General features: G+C 36.3%; 2 protein-coding genes and 1 non-coding gene across 3 annotated transcripts; 1 reads left to right on the top strand and 2 right to left on the bottom strand.

Moving 5' to 3' along the window:
* Nucleotides 1-6,234: 6,234 nt before the first annotated feature.
* Nucleotides 6,235-6,341, bottom strand: LOC145077289 (small nucleolar RNA R71). The gene has a single exon (XR_013693070.1). It is a non-coding gene; the product is annotated as a small nucleolar RNA R71 (small nucleolar RNA).
* A 2,174-nt stretch (nt 6,342-8,515) lies between these two features.
* LOC145076884 (malate dehydrogenase, glyoxysomal) lies at nt 8,516-11,004 on the top strand. The gene is made up of 8 exons (XM_079022683.1): nt 8,516-8,712; nt 8,991-9,206; nt 9,289-9,603; nt 9,703-9,876; nt 9,976-10,011; nt 10,129-10,218; nt 10,584-10,678; nt 10,762-11,004. Exons 1-8 carry the CDS (start codon nt 8,653-8,655, stop codon nt 10,832-10,834), a joined length of 1,059 nt encoding a protein of 352 aa, XP_078878809.1. The 5' UTR covers nt 8,516-8,652; the 3' UTR covers nt 10,835-11,004.
* A 4,121-nt stretch (nt 11,005-15,125) lies between these two features.
* On the bottom strand, nt 15,126-18,061 carry LOC145074551 (transcription factor bHLH18-like). The gene is made up of 4 exons (XM_079020904.1): nt 17,911-18,061; nt 17,232-17,788; nt 16,250-16,627; nt 15,126-15,664 (listed from the first exon to the last, which is right to left on the bottom strand). The coding sequence occupies exons 2-4, from the start codon at nt 17,784-17,786 to the stop codon at nt 15,590-15,592; spliced, it is 1,008 nt and encodes a 335-aa protein (XP_078877030.1). The 5' UTR covers nt 17,787-17,788; nt 17,911-18,061; the 3' UTR covers nt 15,126-15,589.
* Between the last annotated feature and the right edge of the window lie 8,587 nt (nt 18,062-26,648).

Here is a 26,648-nt window from a genome sequence, read left to right as displayed (position 1 = left end):
AACATCATCCAAGAAAAGATCTAGAAGCAACAAAGGCAAAGTGACAGATTGTTACCTTCAAACTGATGCTCACAACCAAAGAGTTGAATCCTCCAGCTCCTTAGTGGTCAAATCCTCCAAATCTTTCTCTTATAGAAGCCCCAAGCTCACTTTCCTCCTCCTCTTACTCAAATTAGGGTTTGGAATCACTTAAAGAAGCTTCTGGCCGACAAGGGGGCTGAGGAGAGGACATAAGGTCCTTTAAATAGGGTGCAAACCCTAAGATTAGGGCTTTTCTTGTCCAGACCAGACTCGCCGAGTCGATCACTTATTCTATAACCCAGATCCAGCTCCGACTCGGCGAGTAAGTATACCTACTCGTCGAGTCCCTTCTTAAATCTACACTTAAGCTCTTAACTCAAACTTTTGAAATTTAGGATGTTACAACTTAAATAATTGTTGCTACTCGTTAGAAATGACAAGAAATATTATTTCATTTCAAGGTTTATATAGACAAGGTTTTAGATATTCTTTTGATAATGAGAATGGTTCTATTCATGCTTACTATAATGGTGTATTTTTTTTGAAGCATTACCTTGTGATGGCGTGTATGAAACTGTGATGGTTGTAGACAATTTAGGAAATAGTGTGTTACAAATAGATTCGGCTATGGTTTAAACAAAGCATGCTTGTGGCATTCTAGTCTCTAACATGTCAATAAGAAACACATTTGCTCAAATCCAAAAGGATGGAGTGTTGGAATCATTTGACTTAAGGTCAGATGATACAACAAGTCTTGTTTACTTGGAAAGATGACTAAATTACCTTTCACTGGTTCTTATGAAAGAGGTGAGGGATTGTTGGATCTCATACACACGGACGTATGTGGGCCCTTTAGATCCACCACAAGGGATGCAAATCGATTTTATGTGACTTTTACCGATGATTATAACAGATATGGATATATCTACTTAATCAAGCATAAGTCGGAAACCTTTGAAAAGTTCAAAGAATTCAAACATGAAGTCGAGAATAAATTGGGTAGGAAGATCAAGATGCTCAGATCTGATAGAGGTGGTGAGTATCTTAGTATTGAGTTCCACGACTACCTTAAGGAATGTGGAATTGTTTCACAATTGACACCTCCTAGGACACCACAACTTAATGGTGTGGCTGAGAGACGTAATCAAACTTTGTTGGACATGGTTCGTTCCATGATGAGTCGAGCCACACTTCTAATCTCATTATGGGGGCATGCCTTAGAGACTTCCGCCCACATTCTTAATCTTGTTCCCACAAATAAGGTTGCCAAAACACCTCACAAGATGCGGACAAGGAAGGTTCCCTCATTGGCACATATCAAGCTTTAGGGTTGTGAAGCTTTCATTAGATGAGACACTCACGAAAAGCTTGAACCTCGAAGTGAGTGATGTATTTTCATCGGCTATCCACAAAAGTCCTTTGGATACTTGTTCTACAGACCAAGTGAGAATGTGGTCTTCATAGCAGGAAGGGGAGTCTTGAGAGAGAGAGAGAAAGAGAGAGAGAGAGAGAGAGAGAGAGAGAGAGAGAGAGAGAGAAAGAGAGAGCTCATATGCAAAGAGGAAAGTGGAAGTGAAATTGATCTTGAAGAAATTCAAAAGCCAATCGATAAAGGAACCTCTAACACTAGCACTCAACCCGAGGAAGAAATTCCTGTTGAACCCATTGATGAGTCATTACCTCTAAGACGTTCCACTCAAGTTAGAATGACACCCGAGTTTTATGGTTTCCATATAACTATAGATGGTGATACGTTTATTAGTGATAGTACACTGGTAAATTTGGATGAGCCTTCTAACTACAAGGAAGCCATAGAGGACCCTGAGTCTGCTAAATGGAAAGAGGCAATGAACAACGAGATCCAGTCCATGTATGGCAATCAAGTTTGGAACTTGGTTGACATGGATGGAAAGGTGCACACCTTCAAGGCTCGACTGGTTGCGAAGGGCTTTACTCAAACCCCATGGGTTGACTATGATGAGACCTTCTAACCAGTGGCCAAGATTAAATCTATTAGGGATATGTTAGCCATAGCTGCATTTCATGACTATGAAATTTGGCAATTGGATGTCAAAACCGCTTTCCTTAATGGAAAGTTGGCTGAATATGTTTACATGAGCCAACTAGAGGCTTTTGTGGATGCTAAATACCCCAATAAAGTGTGTAAGATTGAGAAATCAATCTATGGATTGAAACAAGCTTCTCGCAGATGGAATCTTTGTTTTGACGAGAAGGTTAAAGAGTTTGTCTTCTCTGGAATTGAAGATGAATCTTGTGTATATGTGAAAGCTAGTGGGAGTATAGTGACTTTGCTGGTATAGTATGTTGATGACATACTACTTATAGGAAACGACATTCCAACCTTACAGGAAGTTAATTCCTAACTTGAAAAGTGTTTCGCTATGAAGGACATATGAGAGGCTACTTATTTCTATGAATAAGAATTTTGAGCAATAGGAGTAGAAGACTAATTAGACTTAGTCAAAGTACGTATTTGGATAAGGTGCTAAAGCATTTTAGCATGGAGAATTCAAAGAAAGGGGAGTTACCTATCCAAAGTAATACCAAGCCGAGTAAGACTCAGAGTCCAAGTACCGATGTAGAGATTGCAGAAATGAGTCGAGTTCCATATGCTTTCGCCGTTGGATCGATCATGTATGCTATGACATGTACTCGCCCTGATGTGGCTTTTGCTTTGAGCACGTGTAACATCCCAATTTTTGAGTCCAAAAAATTTCGTTTGTAATTAAGTAAATTATATATTCATTTACTAAAACATTGTCATTATCATATCAACCCATAAACCATCATCAATAAGTCTAAAAATCACAACATCGAACAGTAGTATAAATCAGAGTACATTCCCAGAAAACTCAATGCGGAAATCAAATGTGTGTATGTGATGCGCTGCTACGCCGCCGGATCCTTCCCCTTAGATGAAGAGGTACCTGAAACCAAAACTGAAACTGTAAGCACAAAGCTTAGTGAGTTCCCCCATCATACCACATACCATACAATCACATAGCATACATACTGTCGGGCAATTCTGGGGTGCCCGACCTACCCATGTCAAGCCATTCTGGGGTGCTAAACTACCCATGTCAAGGCATTCTGAGGTGCTGACCTACCCATGTCAGGCCGTTTTGGGGTGCTGACTACGCTCCGGTCTATCTCAACTGACATTGGGGACTATTTCACCCCTACCTCTATCATACAATAACAAAATATAATCATACTATCAGGCATATCTGGGGTACTGACCTACCCTTCGGTCCTAACTACCAAGTCAGGGAAAAGCTATTCCCTGCTACTACCACTAACTCACATAGCATATCACATAAGCATATCTCATAATTATATCTCATAAGCATATCACATAAGCATATCTCATAAGCATATCACATAAGCATACAAAGATAATTATCACAAAGACAAATCTACCAATTACTCTTGTTGGTGGGCCGACATTATGGCCTTAGACCCACCCCTACGGGAAGGTAACTCACCTCGATGTCGTATAGCGTCTGCACTGTCCTCGGTGTGAAAGTCGGCTCTCCTCGACTCCTCAATCCCTACACGGCAGCCCTTCTAGGTTATCAATTTGTACCCACAACCCCCCTCAAGGGTCAACTTGAATCCAATTCAAAGTCAAAGTCAAAGTCAAACCTAGTCAAGTCAACTCTTTGGTTGACCAAACTCGTCGAGTTGGTCCGCCAACTCGCCGAGTCCCTTCGTCCACATAATACGACAATCCCGTCCCCACTCATCGAGTCTAGCAAGAGCTCGACGAGTTCACCTTCAACAACACTTCAGTCAATCTACAACCGACTCGGTGATATGTGCATATTTAGCTATATATTTAGTATATATTTTTATTATTTATTAGCTAATTATTTGCAAATTATGGACAAAAGGTACTTAATAGTGTTTAAATTGTATTTTCACTCCAAAAGATATGCTCGGAAGCAAAAAGGAAGCAGGAGAGGTGATCGGAAGCTTGGGAACTAAAAAAAGAAGAAGAGAGTCAAATTTTGATGCCACTCGACGAGTAGGGACGTCTGCTCGACGAGTACCCACGAAGGTTCGCGAAGCAATACGTAAAGTCCTTGCCGTATATGGATTCCACAAGGAGGACTCGGTGAGTCAGTTCTCTACTCGACGAGTAGACCCTGTTTTTCGAAAATTATAAATAGAATTCACATTCCCGAATGGAGGTTGATTAGAGAAACCTGGTGGAGTTACCTTGCGACCAAGAATACATATGGAGCCTTGGAAATCGTGAAGAACCCTAATCCTCAATTCTAAGAAGATTAAGGCAACATAAGTTTACTTTTCCACTTTATTCTTGATTAGAACTATGTGTGGCTTGATTAGAGCTATGTGTGGTTTGATTGAACTATGTGTGGTTTGATTATGAACTAATTTCATTAGTTTTTGTTTAGGGTAGATAAGTTTGCTCCTATGGATTAATTTATGTTTGGATTGATTGTTATTTGATGAACTTAGGTAAATTAAGCTTGTTAAAGAACCTTTTGCATTAACCATAACTATTTTCTGTTAATTGTCAAGTAATTAAGCTGCATGAACATCTATTAATTGCTTACCTCATATGATTTATGTGAAAACATTGTTATATGCCTAGGAATAGTGAATGTGAAACTAGGATTAACTAAAGAATGGGTAAATTAATGTGTGAGCTTGTGTGATAAACCATCAACAGGAGGTTAATCGAATTATTAATTTGATTAACTAATTACAAGTCTTATTTAATCCGAATAATTAAAATAGGGAATTTATTAGTTTAATCACTTGATCACTGCTTAAATTAATTTATTTTCTAAGGATTGGTAATAGCGAATGTGAATCTAATCACCTTAGTCGGTAACCAATAACAATTAATCCATTGCATTGACATAAAATTAACCATAGGAGTAAATGAATCGAACCTAAACAGAAACCCTTTTGATTACTGAATTTACTTGGTTTTTACTAGTTTTAGTTGTTAGTCATTTAAATTGCGTGTTAGATAGTTTGTCAAAGTTTCTAGTCTTGTAAAACTAGAGAAAACCTTTTACTTAATCTATTTGCTTAGTTAATTCTAGTTATTAGTTTAATTTTCCGTTCCCTGTGTTCGATACCCTACTTATTCAACTATATCACTAATAGACAAGTCCACTGCATTGTGTGTTTAAATTTCATCTTAAAAGTACGACTAAAACCCGTGCATTTATATACACATCAAGTTTTTGGCGTCGTTGCCGGGGAATGGTTCAAAAAATTAATTCTAATTTCTAGTATTATCGATCCTTTGTGTGAGATCAATCTTGCACAAAGTTACTGCTTTAGTAGTCTAGGTATTAGGTTTAGTTTTAAGTTTATCTGATTTTTTAGAATTTTTGTTTAATTTTTTTTCCAGTTTTAGCCTTGAACTCGCCGAGTGTATTCGAAGCTACTCGACGAGTCCATCGCTGAAATTCAGTTCCGTTTTTATTTTATTTTGTTCATTTTATGTGTGTTTTATGTTTTGTTTGCAGTTCGTTTATGACCAGGGGAGGAGGTACACATTTGATTCCACCACTTGAAGACTCGGAAGCAACTTTGAGGAAAAACAAAGGCAAAAACGTAGGAGAAACCGCAACATCGAAGAATTCACCGTTGAAGAATCTAAAATTTGTTTTTAGTAAGAAAAAGGGAAAGAAAGTAGGAGAATCCAGCATCTCTTTTGTGGCGGACGAAGACTCGAAGAAGGAGGATATTGAGTACGAAACCGAAAGTGAAGAAACCGAATCCGAAGAAGGAAGCGATTTTGAAGACGAACCCACTAACACCATGCCTAACATCGATGAAGTTCCCATGGGTGAATGGAAGAAAAGGATACGTGACGATACCGGCCCAGGACTCGTGCAACCCGTGATTCCCGCGACTGCCACTTTCGAACTCAAAGGCCACATACTTGCTCAACTTAAGGAAATTCCCTTCTACGGGAAAGATCACAAAGACGCATACAAACATTTGGACGAGGTCAACGATGTAGCCGACTACTTCAATATTCCAAATGTACCTCGCGAAACCATTTCGCTTCATATGCTTCCCGTCACATTCAAGGGAGCTGCGAAATATTGGCTGAAATCACTCCCTCCAGGATCGATCACTACTTGGGCTAAAATGAAAGAAGAATTCATAGACCAATTTTGCCCTCCCTCAAAGATAGCCAAGTTGAAGAAAGTTATAGCCAACTTTGAACAACAAGTTAGAGAGTCACTTTATGAGGCTTAGGAGAGATACAAGGGCCTACTAAGGAACTTCCCACATCATGACCTAAACAGTCAACAAGAAGTCTCTATTTTCTATGATGGAGTCAATGTAACAACTAGGTAGCTCCTTGATTCGCAAGGACCTCTCACAAAGAAGCCACCCCCGGTGATCAAAGAACTAATTGAAGAATTCTCTAAGCACTCTAGAGAATATCACAACCTAAGGAATGACCTGACTCGAGGGGCAGTGAACTCTATTACCGATGACATGGCAACAATAATGTCAAAATTAGAAAGCATGGACCGGAGAATGACTAAGATGGACCAATCCATCCATGTCATTAGAGTGGGATGTGAAAATTGTAGAGGGCCCCAACTTACTAAGGATTGTGACCTTGATGAGAATGGGAACCGGAAGGTACGATTGTGCTATTCGAGTGGTGATAGGTTTGATGACAATTGGTGAAAACCCAAAAAAGAATGGCTACCATATGAAGAGTACAAAAAGACAAGGGAGGAAAAATATAAGCAAAAAGATAGAGGCTTTTATCAAAGGGAGGAACCGGTACATGAAAAGAAACCAGATTTAGAAGACATGCTTTCAAGATTCGTGGTCGCATCCGAAAAATGACATAATGACACTGATGTTGCAATTAAAGATCAACAAAATATGTTGAGAGAACACCAAATTATGATGAAAGATCAACAAGCTCTGCTTAGGAATCAGCAAACATCTATTCTCAACATAGAAAAGCAGCTAGGCCAACTTGCACAACAAGTGAACGAGAGAAGACCGGGTGGACTTCCTAGTAATACCGAAAGCAACCTAAAATGTGCACATATAAATAGCGTGACAACTAGGAGTGGGAAGATTATAACTCCTGTGGCCCCTATTCAGCAAGAAGATCCCAAGATTGTGCAAGAGGAAGAAGCAAAAGATGAAGAATCACAAATTCCCGACCCGACTCGCCGAGTCGAGGTTACGGACTTGACGAGTCCCCCACCTGAACAGAAAAACAAGCCTCCTGTTAAGCCATATCAGCCACCACTGCCATTTCCATCTCGATCTAGACAAGAAAAGAATGATGTTGACTACCAGAAGTTTCTGGAACACATAAAGGCTCTTCAAATCAATATGCCATTCATAGAGGTGGTTGCACAAATGCCTAAATATGCCAAATTCCTCAAGGAACTTCTAACTAATAGAAGGAAGATGGAAGAGGTGAAGAAAGTGGTCCTAAACGAGAACTGTTCAGCTGGCATGTTGAACAAACTACCTAAGAAAAAGGGTGATCAGGGAAGCTTAACATTGCCTTGTCAATTCGGAAACTTAGCTACCATTTATGCACTAGCTGATTTGGGGGCAAATGTAAATCTCATGTCGTACTCATTCTTCAAGAAACTAGATCTTCCGGAGCCAAGGCCAATTTGAATGACAATTCACCTAGCAAATAAAAACGGTCACATTCCCGAGAGGAATATGCGAAGATTTATTGGTGAAGGTCGATAAGTTCGTGTTTCTCGCGGACTTCATAGTTTAGATATGGAAGCGGATTCTCAAGTCCCGATCATACTTGGAATGCCTTTCTTAAACACCGCGAGTGTCATAGTTGACATGCGAGATTCTAAACTTACTCTTTGAAATGTACGGTGTCATATTTCGGAATCCAAACTCCAACTGTCACCGAATCTTCCATAATGAATACTTTTTCTCCCAAACGCCCTATTCCGAAGAAAATAACAATTTTTTCAAAAGTTAAAAAAGTTGATTTTTATTAATAAATTACTTGAAGTTAGATTACTCAATTTCAAAAAAAAAAGTCATATTTTTTTACGAACCTTTTTTTTATTTATTTATTTTTATTTTTATAAATTAGACAATTCTAAACGTGCTTCAACAGGAACTTCCATGCAACCATTTTTGACACAAGCTCAATCAGTTCCTTCAAACTTGCTTCTTCTCATGGCGGTTAGGTAAGAAAAGAGGATTCATGGTAAACAATAAATTCAGCTTTGAATGAAATCGGGTTACAATCAAATTCGCAACTTCAATTACCCTAGAAAGTTTCCCCAAATTCTGAAGATCTTAATCTTTAACCTAATTTTCGATTGGGTTCTCAATCAAGCTTCAAAAGAATACAAAATCAATCACTACATCTGCACACAGAACCACAAACACACAAGATAAAGGATAAGGGATTATTTTCCACAAAATAATTTTGTGAATTATTCTTTATTCGACTATTAAATTGACACCATTTAAAAAAGGAAAATTTATCCATACTTTATCTTCCAGACTTCTTCCCTGTTAAACTCCATTTATTCACTTCTCTTGATCGCCAAGAAACACCCGACACCAAAAAAAAAAGCTACAACTATGGAAGCCAATCAGCGAATTGCAAGAATCGCAGCTCATCTCCACCCTTCAAATTCCCAGGTTTTTCCCTCGATTCTTAATTTCATAGCCACATAATTCCGGTGTTATGTGATTCAATAGATTCTTGTTTCAGCTCATATGACCCGTTAGGGTTCTTCATCTGCTACAATCTGAAATTGAATTTACTGGTTTCGCCGACAATGGATTGATGTCTACTGTATTAGCCTGTTTCAAATCTGAATTCGACTAATGTCTATAGCTCAATACGGATGAAATTAGAACTATAAACCCTAATTGTAACTACAATCTTCGTTTTTTGTTCAATTATGTACTCGAAGATGGAAGGAGGCTCTGTACTCGAGCGAGCTAATTGCAGAGCAAAAGGAGGAGCGCCTGGATTCAAAGTTGCGATACTGGGAGCTGCTGGAGGGATCGGTCAACCTTTAGCTATGCTAATGAAGATGAATCCATTGGTTTCTGTTCTTCATCTCTATGATGTCGTCAATGCCCCTGGTGTCACAGCTGATATCAGCCATATGGATACTGGTGCTGTGGTAACTTTCTTTTCATCACTACTTTCTTAGCTATTTTGTGAAATGTCTCAAATGCGCTTGATTCACCATTTTTTTTTGTCAGGTGAGAGGTTTTCTAGGGCAACCACAGCTTGATGCTGCACTTACAGGGATGGATCTTGTGATCATACCTGCTGGTGTTCCAAGAAAGCCTGGAATGACAAGAGATGATCTTTTCAAGATTAATGCTGGAATTGTTAAAACTCTTTGTGAAGGAATTGCCAGGTGTTGCCCTAATGCAATAGTCAACTTAATCAGTAATCCGGTCAACTCTACAGTTCCAATTGCTGCTGAAGTTTTCAAGAAAGCTGGAACTTATGATCCCAAACGCCTTCTTGGTGTCACCATGCTTGATGTTGTTAGAGCCAACACTTTTGTGGTATGTAGTCAGTTTGTTATTCTTTACAAGTTTGACTTTTGTTGACCATGCTTGAAGTTTTCAAGACAAGAGAATTTTTAATTGATTTTACTTTTTCAGGCTGAAGTTTTGGGACTTGATCCAAGAGAAGTTAGTGTCCCTGTGGTTGGAGGACATGCTGGAGTTACCATTTTGCCCCTCCTTTCACAGGTGAAGCCTCCATGTTCCTTCACTAAAGAAGAAACTGAATACTTAACAAAGCGCATTCAAGATGGTGGAACTGAAGTTGTTCAGGTAATAAAAAGTTAAAATCTCATCATTTTTTTTTCTCTCTTTAAAACTAATATTTAATTATTTATATAAACTTATGATAACCTAAAATTACAATTTCAGGCAAAAGCTGGGGCTGGCTCTGCAACACTTTCCATGGTAAGCCGTATAAGGATTAAAGTTAATGAATATTGTGAAATTTGTTATTCAGAATGTAAGGGTAAAATGGTCATTTATTCCATGAAATTAAAATAGAGAATTAATCAAATTTCACAGGCGTATGCAGCGGTTAAATTCGCAGATTGTTGTCTTCGTGGCTTAAGAGGTGATGCTGGCATTGTGGAGTGTGCTTTTGTAGATTCTCAGGTATAAAATTACTATAATACCCCCATCCCACATGAATAGGTACTTAATGAGCTTAATTGGTTAAACACTTGATCTCAACAACTATACATGGTTGTTTCTTTTTGACTTAATGGATTAAGCCAAAAGATCTTGGCTTAATGTATGTATACATCACATTAGGGTAAAATGGTCATTTAGTCTAATTCAGATGATTTATTCGGTCTAGAAAAGAAACAAACCTTATGTATACATCGCTTTATCCAGACATCATTACCTATTCAGCCACTTTACTTATACATGACTTTATGAAAAATAAATAAATAAATAAATAATAACTTTTATAAATCTTAAATTTATGAAGTTTTTTGAAAAATGTTGGATAATAGGTGACGGAATTACCCTTCTTTGCAACCCAAGTGAAACTAGGGCGTGGTGGTGCGGAAGAAATATACCAACTTGGACCTTTGAATGAATATGAAAGGTAAGAAATTGATTGAAACACAATATTATTTTACTTATTTTGAATTTTGGGTGAAATTAAGAAATTTATGTTTGCATAAATAGGGCTGGATTAGAGGAAGCTAAAAAAGAGTTGGCAACAAGTATTGAAAAGGGGGTTTCTTTTATAAGGAAATGAAAGGTTGGTGTGAGAATGATGAGGTGGTATACAAGTGTTGATTCTATTATCATGGCTTTCTTTGTTACTTCATGTTGCATGTAATGTACGAATCCAAATATACATAAAATAGATGTATTAGAATACTTATATCACATATTATATTCTAATCTTGTTACTTCTTGCATCTATTTTATGGACATCACAATCTTTAGGTTTTAACTTGATGCGTAATCTAAAAAAGAATTTGATTATTGTTGGGTGTATTCAAAATGTTGAACATTGTATACAAATAAAGTTATGAGAACTATGATCAATGGAAACATGTTCTACTTAGAGATATTAAGAGTATCTTTGCAATGATGAAATGGAATCTTGAAGGAATGGAATGAACAACATAAGGTAGTGTTTTGTGTGTAGTCTAATCATAATGGATTACACATGAATGAAGAAAGAATTAAATGAAGCATTTCTCATGTGATATTTTCTCATGTTCTGATTTATTATTATTTGGGTAAACAACACAAAAGACATTTAGTTTACACCAAAATTCTAATTTGACGTTGTGTTTTTTTTTTCTCAAATTTGACACTGTGTTTTCAGATTTGTTACAATTCTGACCATTTGACCGACAACCAGGTTACATGCTGACGTAGCATGATGACGTGTCAGTTCTGATGAAGTGACATGCTGACATGATATTCTTACCTATCAAAATTGAATTTTTTTTTCATAAAAAACACTAAGTTTTTATTTTTTTCGATTTTAACACTAAATTTAATTTTTTCTTTCAATTTTGACATTATGTTTTTTTGTTCCAAATCGAACATCATTTATCAAATTTTGTTCGATTTTAACCATTTTCGTTTTGAAACCGTATAAATATACCTTTTTATTATATTTTAAACCGTATAAATATATTTTTTTTTCGTTTAAAAACCACATTTTACAAACATAGATGATTTTTTAGAAAGCTTAAACTGGATTATTAATAGTTTAATAATTCATTTTGCATATTTAACATTTGATATTCAATGTTTCAAACTTATGATCACACAATCACCAACCATTTACGAGCTTTACTTTCAAACAAATGAGTTCATAATGAAAGGTCAAACTGCCACCCAATGAAGATATTTTATATTTATTTTTACTAATTTTTAATTAAACATAAATCTGTTGGAACCAGATTTTTGGTCCACTATAATATATTGACAAAATTGCAAAAATGGTCCCTGTGGTATGCAAAATTTTGGGGTTTTAGTCCAAACAGTGACTTTTTTGGATTCGTGGTCCTTTTGGAGTGGTTTGTATGTGAAAATGGTCCCTCCGAAAATTGAAATGACTATAATACCCTTGGGGTATTTATTTTTCATTTTTCTTTCATTATTCTTAAAATTTAATATTTATTTATTTATTTTAGCAATTAAAAAAATAAAAAGGGCCCACCTCTCTCTCTCTCTCTCTCTCTCTCTCAAACTCAAGCAGAAAACGGAGGCTGTTACCCTCTGTTCCAGCCATGTTTCTTTCTTCTTTCTCGATGACAAGCAAGCCAAACAATTACCGATACATGGTTTTGCTACCTTCCTCCTCTTTTTTCACTTCTCTGGACTTGGAGGAATCGTCTTCACCACCGATCATCCATATCGTCGGCATCCAAACCCACCAGATTTCTATAGGTAAAAAAACACCAGTTCTTACCAACATCCTCGTCTCCTTCCCCTCTCTCTCATATAATATATTTATGGAGGTAAAATCGCATAGAACATTGGCACACAAATCACCGGGAATGGGAGAATGGAGGTTTGATTTTGGGTAACTGCATCGAGAAATTAATCACTTTGGTAACCAGGGTAAAGAACATGGAAGAAGATGGATACTCCCTTCATCATCATCGACCATCGATCACATGCTTCTGCTCTAAGGTATCTTTTCCACTTTTAGGATTTCAGACACCTAATCTTTCTCATCGTTTCCCATCTAATCATCCTCAATCCAAGGGTTTTTGGAAGAAGCTGGATAACCCCCTCTTATCATAAACATCGATCACAAACCACTCATTCGCAAACTCCTATCGATCCGGATCCACTTTTCTGAATCCTTACATAAACATCAACCACCGGATTAGATCATCTAAGGAAGAATCGTTGAAGTCGATACCTTTCAGATGAACGAGAGATAGAGAAGATGAAGAATGTGGATTTCGTTTTTGGTGGGGATTTGGCGATGGCTGATCGGAAGAAAAAGAGGCACGAAATCGATAGCAAACAAGCAACCCTCTTCAATGATTGATTGGTTTGAGGAAGGAGATGAGCGATGCAGAAAGGCTGCTCGCGCAGTTCCTAATCCATTGTTTCTTCTGCCTCGGAAGTGATATGCGAGGGTGAAGGGTTAGACGGGGGCTGCAGCGGATCTCGGTGGTGTTTACTCAATCGAAAGAAGAAGAAAATGGGTCTTCGATTCCTTGACTGACCAAAGGGAAGAAGATGAGCAGAAGCAACCATTTCAAAAAGATGGATCAATAAGCAGAGGTAGAGATGTATAGCTGATCTCTGGGGAGTCCTCGTGATTTCCTTTCTCGTCTTCAGCAGTAGAACACAAAGAAAGAGTTGGTGTTCGTCAGGAAGAAGGGGAAAAACGAGAGAGAGAGAGAGAGAGAGAGAGAGAGAGAGAGGTGGGCCCTTTTTATTTTTTTAATTGCTAAAATAAATAAATAAATATTAAATTTTAAGAATAATGAAAGAAAAATGAAAAATAAATACCCCAAGGGTATTATAGTCATTTCAATTTTCGGAGGGACAACTTTCACATACAAACCACTCCAAAAGGACCACGAATCAAAAAAAGTCACTGTTTGGACTTGTTTCCTGAAAAAATGCAAACCACAGGGACTATTTTTGCAGTTTTGTCTAATATATTTATATTACTTAAGAGTATCATAATCTTCTTAAACCATTGACCTAAGAGGATTACCGGATCTCTGCTGATATAATAATTAATTATTTTTTTGGATAATCAATTATTTTTGTTAATAAAAAAAAAGGTTGTATTATTGAATTTAATGTCATATGGTATTCAGGACAATTTCAATAGCCAAACACATTACATGACACATTAATGATGATATGATACAAAGTATGCATGCGTATGTTATAAAACGATGACACATTATAAGTTGTGACATATTTAAGAACGAAAAGTGAATTGAGTAATCTATTTAACAACCCAAATAGTTTATTATCCAACTTAATACCAAAGTGATATTGGTTGTTATTATAACAATCAGTTAACCTTTAATATATTTTATTAAAAATGATGAGATTTAGTTGAAAAAGATAGAGAAATATTGTGTTATGCTTTCCTTTAAAAAACAATATTAAGGCTGTCAAGATCAAGATCCTATATATGATCGTTTTCCGATTTTTAAGATCGTGTTCGTAAGATTGAACTGAGATCGTAAGATTCTACCAAAAGCATTTTAAAACATAAAAAATGTTTGTATCAATTAGCTAAACATTAAGTTAACAATAAATGATTCCCTAATACATCATTTAATAATAAACAATTCAAAACAAGTATTATAGGGTTCATATTCGATGTACTTAATTAGTCCAAGACAAACTATTAGAAATTAAAAAATAGCAACGATCATACAATTGATTGTATGATCCTACTCTGATCTTACCCAAAAACGACTCACATGTGATCATGATTGATTTACCTAGATATGATCGTATTATCCTACAATCGCGATTTTAAGAATCTTTAAGATTTCGATGATGAGGGAAAAACCATGTTGATTTTGTTATTTACTTGTTTAAAACCATTTCTTGAAAATTAAGATATTTTTTTAAGAATTTACACAAATAATGGTAGGCTTGTAATGAAGAATAAGTTATAACAATTTAAAGGGCAACATGCATAATTGCATATGCATAGAAAATAATTAACTTTACAAACGAAATTTGTGATGTATAGCTTTAACTAATTTTATTTTGGGTGGGGTAAGGGGTCGTCATATTTTTATAAAAAAAATAGTTGTCTTGTTTTAAAATTTAAAAGAGTTTATTTTGATACATCATAGTCAAATTATAAAAGATTAAAAATAAAATGTTAGGTAAGAAGATGGCAACATATGGTCAAGGTCAGAAATTGATAAATCATTATTCATTCCAACTAATTTGAGATACAAAAAACATCTTTATCTTTATATAATTATATATTGCACTAAAATCAATTCAAATAAAGAAAAACAATATTCTAAAACATAAAATACCTGTATGAATATACATAAACAATAGAAACTGACCTATTCTCTCCAAAGTATGAAAAACAATTAAGAATTATTCCATGGAAATTATTACAAACTTAATGCATTACCATAAATCAAGATTTATCAAACATATTACACAACAAAAGAGACATTAATAGACCTATAAAGCACTCATCACCAAACACTTCAACTGATTCATACTCCTGATTTTTCATCCATCTAAAAACCCTATCAGATTCAAGTGAAAAGTTATAGAAAAAAATGCCCACAAATTTATAGCCAAAGAGGTTGCTACTTCACAACAAAAGGATTGTTATCATGGTCAACAAGTCAACCATGAAAAAAAGTTTGAGAAAAAAAATCCTCTTGCAAAATAAACCCCATAGCAAAACAAGGTTTTAAGGCATCAAAATGGTTTAAAGTGATAGGAAAATCCTGGCTTTTCAGTCACCATTTAGAAAAAGGAAAAAGAAGGAAAAAAAATATAAAAGAGGGAATAATCTTCACATAAATTGCTTGAGAGCTAAACGTAGATTCTTCATGAGGTCTTTCATTGTCATGGTAAATTCTTTATCCATCTGCCAAAATATTCATATGGGTTTTAATTAGTTCGACTCATATGCAATATCATGAGATATAAGAATGAAAATTTAACCATATTTTTGCATAAAATTGTGAACTTTTTACAATTTTGAGGCATCTAGTTAAAAATCAACAATCTTTTTGCATAAAAATGTGAACTTTTTACAATTTTGAGGTATCATAGTGAAAAATCAACAATCTTTCACTATTTGGAGGTAACAGAACGAAAAATTAACCATCTTTTTGCATAAAAATATTAATTTTTTCTAACTTTGAGGCATTAAAAAGAAATACCAACCATCTTTTACATAAAAAAATATAAACTTTTTACAAATTTGAGTAATCAAAAATGAAAATCAACTATCTTTATGCATAAAAATATGAGCTTTTGACAATTTTGAGATACCCAAATGAAAAATCCAACCATCTTTTTGAACAAAAATGTAAACTTTTTTTTATTTTAAGGTATCATAATGAAGAATCAACCATCTTTATGCATACAAATGTAAAAGTTGCACAATTTTAAGCTATCATAATGAAAAATCAACCGTTTTTTTGGCATAAAAACATAAACTTTTTACCTGAGCAATAACCGTTATATCAAGTGCATAATTTGCAAAAGTCATGCAAGTGCTATTAATCACAGATAGATGAAGCTTCTCTATTTCAATCAATGTCTTTTCAAGAACACCAGACTTTTTCTCACAGTGAATTCTTATCAAAACATCGTTGCCAAAAAATCTTGCCTCGATTTCAGGGAGTTGATCATGAATGGGCCCACCAGAATTCTCATTTGATGAAGAACTTTCATTAACATCAGCTAACATTTCATATCTTTTAACAAAAACTACTGATTCTGTATTTGGTCTTTTCTTGATTTGTTCCTCAAGTGTCTTCACTTTCTCTTGTAGAGTTTTCAAGTGCTTGATTGCATCACCAAGAACAGAAGCTTTATCCATCTATAAGATAATCACACTAATTAATACCAAAACCCCATAAAAAATTAAATAATTGGAGCATTTTACAATATTGAGGTATTGTGATGAAAAAGCAATCTTTTTGTATAAAAATATGAACTTTTTTACTATTTTGAGGTATTAGCATGACAAATCAACCATATTTTTGCATATAAATACAAAAAAAAAAATACTAATTTTGAGATATCAGACTAAAAATCAATCATCTTTATGCATAAAAAATTGAACTTTTTACATAAAAGTACAAAAGTTTTACAATTTGAGGTCTCGTAAGTACTAATTTTTTATAAAAGATATGAAACTTTTTTTTTTCTTTTTACTATTGAGGTATCCGAATAAAAAATCAACCATCTTTACCCATAAAAATGTGAACTTTTTACAAATTTGAGCTATCAACATGAAAAATCAACCATTTTTTTTGCAAAAAAAAATGTTAACACTTCACAACTTCGACACATTTGAATGATAAATCAACCATCTTTTTGCATAAAAATACGAACTATCGAAAACCCATAAATATTTTCAGATAATCGGAGGAAACAAACTCTCTGTAAGTACTTTCAAGAAAGATGAAAAGAAAATTTACCTTTTTAAGGCCAGGAACTAAAGCAGATAGAGCTATGAACCTCTGACTAAGTTTCTCTCTCCTTTTTCTCTCAGCTAATATATGATCTTGAGCAGGTGTATGTTTGCTACTATTTTTCGCAACATCAAAATCACCATGATGACTTTTATTCAAACCAGAGCTCTCTTGATTGCTAAAATGGAGATGAGTATCACGAATAAAGCCATGTCTGCTCTTTGAAGAAACTGTCATTTCTTCTTTAGGCGTTAGGAGTGTTGCTTGTTGAGATAGATTCAGATTCATTAAGGAATGAGAATGATCAGTGGTTATGGAGGAATTCCAGCTGCTTGTTTTGAGCTGTTTACTTGGTCTTGAAGATGGTTCCATAACAGGTTTGTAATAGTCAAACACGCCTAATTGACCATGGATACGATCCATGTTGTCTCCTCCAAACGTACCTGAAATCGCCATTGAATCTAGTTGATTATCGAATGAATTGACTGGACATTGGAAATTGAAAGAGGCGTCTTCCATTCCTGTCAATTCTGATAAGTTTCTGAAATGTGAAATCTCCATTCCTGCAAATATCAAAATATACACAGGAACGTTAGATTCTGAAAGCTTTACAGGATTCAGCAGATAATAGAAATACCCAAATCAAAAATCGCATTTAAATATGAGAATAGACGATAAGTTTTACCTTTTTGGTATAAAGAACAGAGCTTTATTATTTTTTGGCTAATCGCTTTTGTTATGGAGAGATCGACTTAAGTTTTATAGCTATAATTTAGAAGCCAGTTATTGATCTTTCTCTCTCTAGGGGTTGGCAAAATGCACTGGACACGACTGCTTGAATAAGAATAAAGATTAATTAAATCATGGTTGGCGATTGATGGTATCACTTGGATTTTAAAACTAATTATGCAATGTGTAATAATTAAGGGGTTACTCAAAGACTTTTTCATGAAATTATTGGTGGTAAACTGGTGATGAGGCTTTTTTTTTTTAAATTTTTTTATTTTTTATAAATCAACTAATGTTCAGTCCAACCCTTGAAGATCTTGGATGTGAACCATTGTTTGAATTTTAAATTGGGTTGTTGACATGTGCAGTTGGAGCAACTCCAATGGTTGCTTTTTTGTTGAATTAAAGGCCATAATAAGAGATTTCATCATAATCCAAGATCAATTTCTAGTAAACATTACCAAACTTAAAGAATGTTAACTTGGATGAAATGATATCTTTGTTGGTGTTGAAGATAATGTAATGTTATGATTCTTCGTTACTTCTTTTGTAATGGTGTGTTATGATCAATCCAATTGATAGATTCACGCATTTGATCGTGGTATTTGTAGATAGAGGTTAGTGTGTAAGAGTAGAAACATTGGGATGTCCTGTATGTTATCTCATATTTATGTGAACATATTTTTAAGAAAAGAAACAATTTTATTAAGCTAGAAAATAGCAAAGCACTGATCTAACCGAAACAACTATATAGAAGAATAATAAGAATGAGATTTTGAAAAGAAACAATTTTATTAAGCTAGAAAATAACAAAGAACTGAGTTAACCAAAACAACTATACGAAAGAATAACAAGAATGAGATTTTGAAGCAACCCAACCCAACTAGGTTTTAGACGCATGTACTTATGAAAAACTCAAAACCCCGAAAAGAAACAATTATATTAAGCTAGCAAAGAACCGGACTAACCGAAACAACTACATGAAAGAAATAAGGGAAATCTCCGATGAAGTCCCAACATTTTGGTCCATTTACGGTTTAATCCCAACATTCAATTTTGAAACAGAAAAGTCTTAATTATGATTGTATACAATAATTTGTCATTTTCTGTTGAAAAAAAAAAATAAAGATTGTTTCGTTAATTTGGGCAAAATATAAAATAATCGGGATTTTTATATTTAAAAAATAAAAGTTGAGATTAAACCGTAAACTGACTCAAAATATTGAGACTTTATCAGAGATTTCCCAAAGAAATAACAAGAATGAGATTTTGAAACAATCCAACCCAACTAGGTTTTAAACGCAAATGAGTGACAATATTATATAAAAAACAACAACACACTTTTGGGATCAATAGTAGCAAAGTCCAAAAAAGCACCCATTTCGATAAAACCAAACGTTCTACCGAATTGTAAAGCATGTGGCTTCCATGTAATCTTTAACAACTCTATCCGATTATAAATAAACGAACCAAGCTAACCAATCATCAAACGAGTATCATCTGCAAAATGAAATTCCCCACCAATTTGTAATTTTTTCTTCCAAATCCCAATAAACAAATTGTACGAAAAAAAAGGCCCATAATTCCAAGTACAATTCACACATTGGATACAACAAGGAAGCAACGTCAATACATATACTATAAATGTTACATCTTGTTGGTAGTTTATTCAATGCTAGGGTAACATCCCAAAAATCATAATAAATTTTAATTTTTCAAAAACAACCTAAAACCATAATTGTTTACAATACCATTGTTTCAAAAGTGTCTTTCAGTAATCAGAGTATCCTAAAATCCAAATAACATAAAACCGAAGGATGTGCACGATCACGTCTTCACTTTGTCATGGTCATTTGAAGTACCTGATACAATAAACTGAAACTATAAGCCGAAGTTTACTAAGTTCCCCCAAAGTACCACCACACAACACATAACATCTACAATCCTACATGTTGGGTCCACAACCTCCCGATTGGCTTACCTTAGCCCACAACCTCCCAGTTGGATTACCCTTCATGTCACGTACTGGGTCCACAACCTCCCAGTTGGAATACCTTGACCCATAATCTTCCGATTGGATTACCTCGGTCTATTGACTGACAGTACAAAGTAGTAGTCACAACCCCAACATAACATGTCGACCTATAACATATAAAAAGAATATTCAGCAGACAGATAATTGTACATATAGAAATCATAGGTAGTCCTACAGATATACCAGCCTAACGCATATCAGCAACCATCATACAATCATGCAAATCTACTATATACTCAGCATATCATCAATTAGTGTGTGTGTGTGTGTATATATATATATATATATATATATATATATATATATATATCATTATATCAAACCAATGGGACGACCTTGGTGGCTTCGTCCCACAAGTACAGCGAGGAAAACTCACATCTTGGTCTGAAAAAGATCACTAAACAGGACACAACTACGAATATCAGCTCAAACGGTAACCTAATAATCAAATAATGACCAATCTCAAATACCACTCAAAATACCCAAATACCCTTAGGTCAAACTTGGTCAAAATAGGTCAAAGTCAAACTTGGTCAACACAGCTGAGTACGCCCAGCGTACTCAGCTTGTATGCTTGGCGTACACAAGCATTGACCAAAACAAACTGTGTTGACCTCGAACGCTAAGCATTACTGGGCTATGCCTAGCGTTCGCGAATGACTTCTTTCCATTCTTATTAAGAGCTTAATCCTTAAGCTCTTTTGTCCATATTCCATATCTAACCCTAAAATAACATCCTTAACCACAAAGTTTCCAACTTTATGGTCTTGCATGGCCATTAAATGCCCAAACACAAAAACCCTAACTACTTAACCCATTAAGACCTTTAAACTCATGTATGGAAGGAATCTAACTGTCACACCCCAAACCGGAACGGTGGAAACGTTCGGGGGTGGCTGACGTCATGCATAGTATCATAAGAATTGTATCATAGAAAGCATAGTAAACACAACCAGACATTGAATACATATGTGAAAATGTTTACATTGTTTAATACATAGTTTTATTCATAGCAATAGTAAAATAGACAGACGCGACTCTAACTCTTCGTCTTCTCCGAACTTCTAGAAGTACCTGTTTACTAATTCCCTGAGAATACAAGCAGTTTTGAAAGAATATCAGCATAAAGCTGGTGAGTTCATAAGCATTTAGTTTTAGTGAGAAAATGTTCTTTGAATCCATTTGAAAAGTGTTCTTCAAGAAAATCCTGTATTTTCTTATGAAAAACGGTCTTGAAAGAGTGTCTATTAGTAGGAAATAAACCATCAATTTTAGAAAAAACATGTTATCCGTCCTAGAGGTAGAGATGTGTGACAACCCGATATTTCAACTCTTTGTAATGGCCTAATAAGTCAAGTATTATAACCACTTTTGAGTTAAAGAAATTAACTTTGATAATAAAATGTCCAAAAAGATTCTATTTAACTACCTACTATGTTTAATATCATTAAACCGGGATCGTACGTAAAAAGAATACCCAAATCCGGCTTCGTATATTGAAGTTAAGATTTTTTCAAGTTCGGCTTAGCAACAGACAGCTAAAAACTCGAATCGGAGATCGAGCGACTTTTGGCCGGAATGACCTAAACGAGAATCGAAGGTCTCGACAATGATATTTCAGCGGTGAAAAGTCTGGCAAAAACCGACGTCAGATAAAGAAGTTATGAATTTTTAAAGAAATTCCTTAATCACGTCATTTTATAAATAAATAATAAAAATAATTTTGGAACTTGCCAACGGAGTCTAAACGAAAGTTGTAGAGTGTAGTCTCACCTACGCGTGGATATAAAGACCATCGAAAACGGAGTTTGTATGAAGAAGATATGATTTTTTGAAGTTTATTAAATAAATTATATATAAATTTAATTCAAAATCCGGTAATATCCGAAGGAGGAGTCAGCGTCCTCATCCGAGTTACGCGCCGCGTAACCTCGTACTCCCCGCGTACGCGAGGGCCTTGGTCTCGGTCCGTCCACGTCGCCCCTATGCGAAGCTATCCCCTTTCTGTCCCATCCGAAGCCGAGGCAGTCGAGGACTCGGTCATGCATGACGTACGAGTACGCGCTGCGTATGAGTGTACGCCCCGCATACCGAGGCGGTTCAGCCCTCTATAAATAGAAATGCGAGGGTTCCCGAAAATTTTGCTCATTCTCTCTCTATTTTCTTGCGTTTTTCCTCGTTTTCCGTGCCCGCACTACCCCGAAGCTCTGGTCTTTTTGCTCAAGTCCCGAGGGTCGATTTTACTCTCGAGATTCCCGAGAATCCCGAGAAAAATCCGTTTCCCGAGACGAAACTCTGCCCGGTTTTCCATCTCGCTATCTTCAAACTTTCAAGTGAGTTCATACCCCTTAATTAACCCTTTTTAAATATTCTAAATGCTTTTATATGCTTTCTAAGGGGGGAATTACAAGTAAAACACACGACTACTATCGGGTGTTATATATAAAGATTTTTATACACTTTTATTAAGTAGAATCATATGTGATTTATAAACTTTATAGGGAACTCTCGTATACAAAATATATTACAATAGAATCCCATCTTTAAAAATATAAATTGTTGTAATGCATGTATAAACTAAACATCTTCTTAGATTATATGTATACTTGCCTACCTTAGGCTCTGCAAAAATCTATACAGTTATAAAATGTGATTCCTTTTCTAGGCATTTTTCTAAACAAACAAGTCACACTTTTAGAAAACTATAATAGGTATAGTTTTACGAGGATATTGCTAACTTTTACATACTAGAAACATGATTTTCAAGAAGTCACTTTCATATACAAGAACAAACGAACATTTTAACACGTAAATATGTTTTTATACCACGGTTTTGTGAAACATAAACTTCACGTACGTTCGAGTACACATTTCAAGTCCTGTATTATATACCAGAATCCCTTGGAGGGGGAACATGGTGTTTGTGTATAGATCTATATGGGCTTGACAACCCGCGCCCTGACTGTTAGCTACAGTTCACCATTTGGGGTAACAAACGTCATAACATTCCAACGCCTGAAGAACGTTGTGTATAGGCATTCCGAGTCAATAGTATGGTTATAAAACTCACATGGGGTATTCAAAATGCATTGATTTACAAGGTTTTCAAACACATTGGTTATTTTACACTTACATACATTTTAGAAACAAACATTAGTCTTGAGAGAAGGCTACTTTTATACTAGTAGAAAATATAGGATTTTCTAAACACAACACAACCAAGGACAAAACATTTCATTTCATACAAACATTGTCATTTAAATACTTATGAAACTCACCAGCTTAAATGTTGATCTACTCTTTCAAAATTACTTGTATGTCCCAGGGAATCAGTAATTCCAGGTATCATTATGCTTTTGATGAAGGGATGCTGCGGCGCCAGTTTAATCTCATATTTTGACATCATATTGTAATTGGTTTTGAACATGTAACTTTTTGACAAATGTAAACTTTCAATTATATATATGATGGTTGTATTGCTTTCTTTACTATGTATTCAATTGTTACGTTACCACATGAAGTCATCCGCCCCTGAACGTTTCCGCCGTTCAGGTTTGGGGGTGTGACAGATTGGTATCAGAGCAATGTTTATAGTGAACTAAGTATATCGAACCACATAAGATATACAAACTATAAATGCTTAAGGGACTAACACTCTCTGACAAAACATTTTTCTTTTTACGCTTAAGCAGCGTTACGTTTAACTTAAATTGATAGTTCATTTAAGTACAAATACATGTATACAACAAATTATTTTCCTGATATCTAACTATACAACAAGTATTTAGACAAGTTGACACTACGATTAAGACTCGATATATGTAATCAGATTTTGGACAAATATAACGTGATCAACTATATTTGCCCGAGATTGGACCAACGTATATCGAGGAATGATCGTAGTAAGCAACAAGTCGAAACTTACCAAACTGTTACTAGAATCAAACACAAGAATTTAAATACTATAGGAGTATTTGCTACCTAAACTAGTTTAACTTACATGTTTTAACTTTATTCAATTCTTATAACCCTATTTCTCGTACAGTCAAATGGCTGGATTTCACCACCCCGGTGACCCCTACTTTCCTAACCAAGGCAACGGAGGATGGGTCGAAGATGATCCCGAAGAGGACGAGGAACCCATAGAAGTGGATGATGACTCCGGTACCGACTCCGAGCCGGAAGTGATCGATCCACCACCCGTTCAACCTCCCGTCTTCGTAAGGAACTTTCAAGGACCGACTCCCGTCTGGGGAAGTCACCTCCATCATTGGAGCCAACAACAAGGCATACGCCCTCCCTACGGCATGTGCCGGGACTTCTATGATGTCCGCGGCGGAGGTTCGGCTGATCGGGCACTCCCGGTAATGGTGGGTAAGCTAGCCAATCAGTCCTATCAGTCCGGAGTTCAAGCTAGCCGACTCCGGGATGTCAACGTGGAAGTGCAGGTTCACACTTCTGACATCCGTAGGCTGGACAAGATACAAGACAATGCTCAACTCCAAACCGAGGCATTCCAAGCACAAATGATTGCAGCCCTCGCTGAACTGAGGGAACAACAAGCCGCTTTTGATAGGCGTCTAATGGAGTCGAAGCAATCAGATGCAGAGTCAAGCTCCAAGCGCAACCTACATTGCAAGTAGTGCTTGTCAAAGACTCAAATTTTGTTATAGCTTAGGACCTCGGCTAAAAGTCTTTAAATTTCTCGAACTTTGTAATCGGAGACCCTTATAGGGGTCAAATTTTCATGATCGTTGTATCAACTTTTGTATTAATATAAGTGACACTATTATTACTACGTTGAGTATTTCGTTCGAACCGTGAAAAGTCTTTGAGAAACCAAATACTTGTTTCATACTTTCAGTCTTACAAATAACTTTCATTCTTCTATTTTAAGACTCATACTAGCATCTGTTGTTGAACTATAGCAATTTAGTTCACGAGACACATTAATTTTCTATTCTATGGAATTCTTATCTTTACCTTTTCAACCTATAGTTGAAGGATGCCTCCGCGTAGGAATCCAAGGCGAAGCAACGGTGGGGAAGCGCCTATACCACCACCACCTCCACCACCTCAATTTGATGTTGTTATGTTCCAAGCAGCAGTCACCGCAGCGGTAGCAGCTGCCATGTCACAGATCAACAACTCGAGTACTAATGGCTCGGGATCTGGCACACACCCATCCAACCATGGAGAGAGTCATGGACCACCCCGAGAATGCACCTATAAGGACTTTACTAATGCCAAGCCCCGGATGTTTTATGGATCTGGTGGTGTGATAGCCCTGAGGCAGTGGATTGAAAGGACAGAGTCAGTCTTTGAAATCTGCTCCTGTCTCGAGCACAACAAAGTCAAATTTGCAACTTTCACCCTTATTGATAGAGCTTTAACTTGGTGGAATGGCCACGTTAAAGTACTTACCCTGATAGTGGTAAACTCCATAAGCTGGGAGAGCCTAAAAGCCATGATGATGAGAGAATACTGCCCACAGGGAGAGATTCAAAAGCTCGAACACGAACTATGGACTCTCGGAATGGTTGGTACCGACATCGCAACTTATACCAACAGATTCTGCGATCTGGCAATCCTTTGCCCAGATATGATTGCTCCCGAGAGCAAGAAAATAGAAAGGTACATCTGGGGACTGACGCCCCAAATACAATCAAGCGTGTTAGCTTCCAAACCTGACACCTTTGAAAGTGCTAAGGAACTGGCACAATCTCTGATTGACTACGGAGGTCATCAGAACTCAACCGTTTCTGCACCAGAGCCACAGAAAGGAAACAACAACAACAACAACAACAGGAAGAGAGTATGGAATAAAGGGAAGGGTGGGTCTTCCCAAGAATCCGCAAAGAAACAACTGGTTTCAATGAATGCTGCCACTGTACCTACTACAGTCCCTACAAATCCCTACCCCACAAAGCCTTATGTAGGTAACCTTCCAAAGTGCACCAAATGCACTTACCACCACCATGGACCTTGTCGGGAAATGCAGTGCGCCAACTGCAACAGAAAGGGACACACAGCCCATTTCTGCAAGGACCCCGCAAAACCGATCACTCAAGTTCCCAGTGCGGGTGTAGGCCAGACTTGCTACAGTTGTGGCGAGGTGGGCCACTACAAGAGGAACTGCCCTAAGGCAGCAGGCACCGGCGGTGTGGGACGAGTTTTGGCGATAGGCCACGACGAAGCTGTAGCTGACCCAACTGTAGTTGCTGGTACGTTCCTTCTCGATAATTCATATGCATGCATATTATTCGATAGTGGAGCGGAGAGAAGCTTCGTGAGTCAAAACTTTATTCATTCACTTAAACCTAAACCTAGCAAGTTAGAAAAATCATTCACTGTAGAGATGGCCAATGGAAAAACCGAAAACACTAACTACATATACATGGGCTGTACGTTAACTTTAGACGGCCATTCTTTTCCAATCAATCTCTTGCCGGTCCAAATTAAAAGTTTCGATGTCATAGTCGGCATGGATTGGTTGAGTCTTCTTTGCGCCGACATCATGTGCTTTGAGAAAGCAGTCCGTCTTAATCTCCCTAACAACGAAACATTAATTATCTACGGCGACAAATCAAGTACAAACCTTCGCATCATTTCGTGCATCCAAGCTCGAAAGTGCTTGTGGAAGGATTGTCGAGTATTCC

The sequence above is a fragment of the Lactuca serriola genome, chromosome 9 (assembly GCF_051521515.1).
Source record: "Lactuca serriola cultivar US96UC23 chromosome 9, Lser_US96UC23_V15, whole genome shotgun sequence".
NCBI lineage: Eukaryota > Viridiplantae > Streptophyta > Magnoliopsida > Asterales > Asteraceae > Lactuca > Lactuca serriola.
Note: the sequence above shows the minus strand (reverse complement) of the source record. Positions and strands in the feature narration are given on the sequence as shown.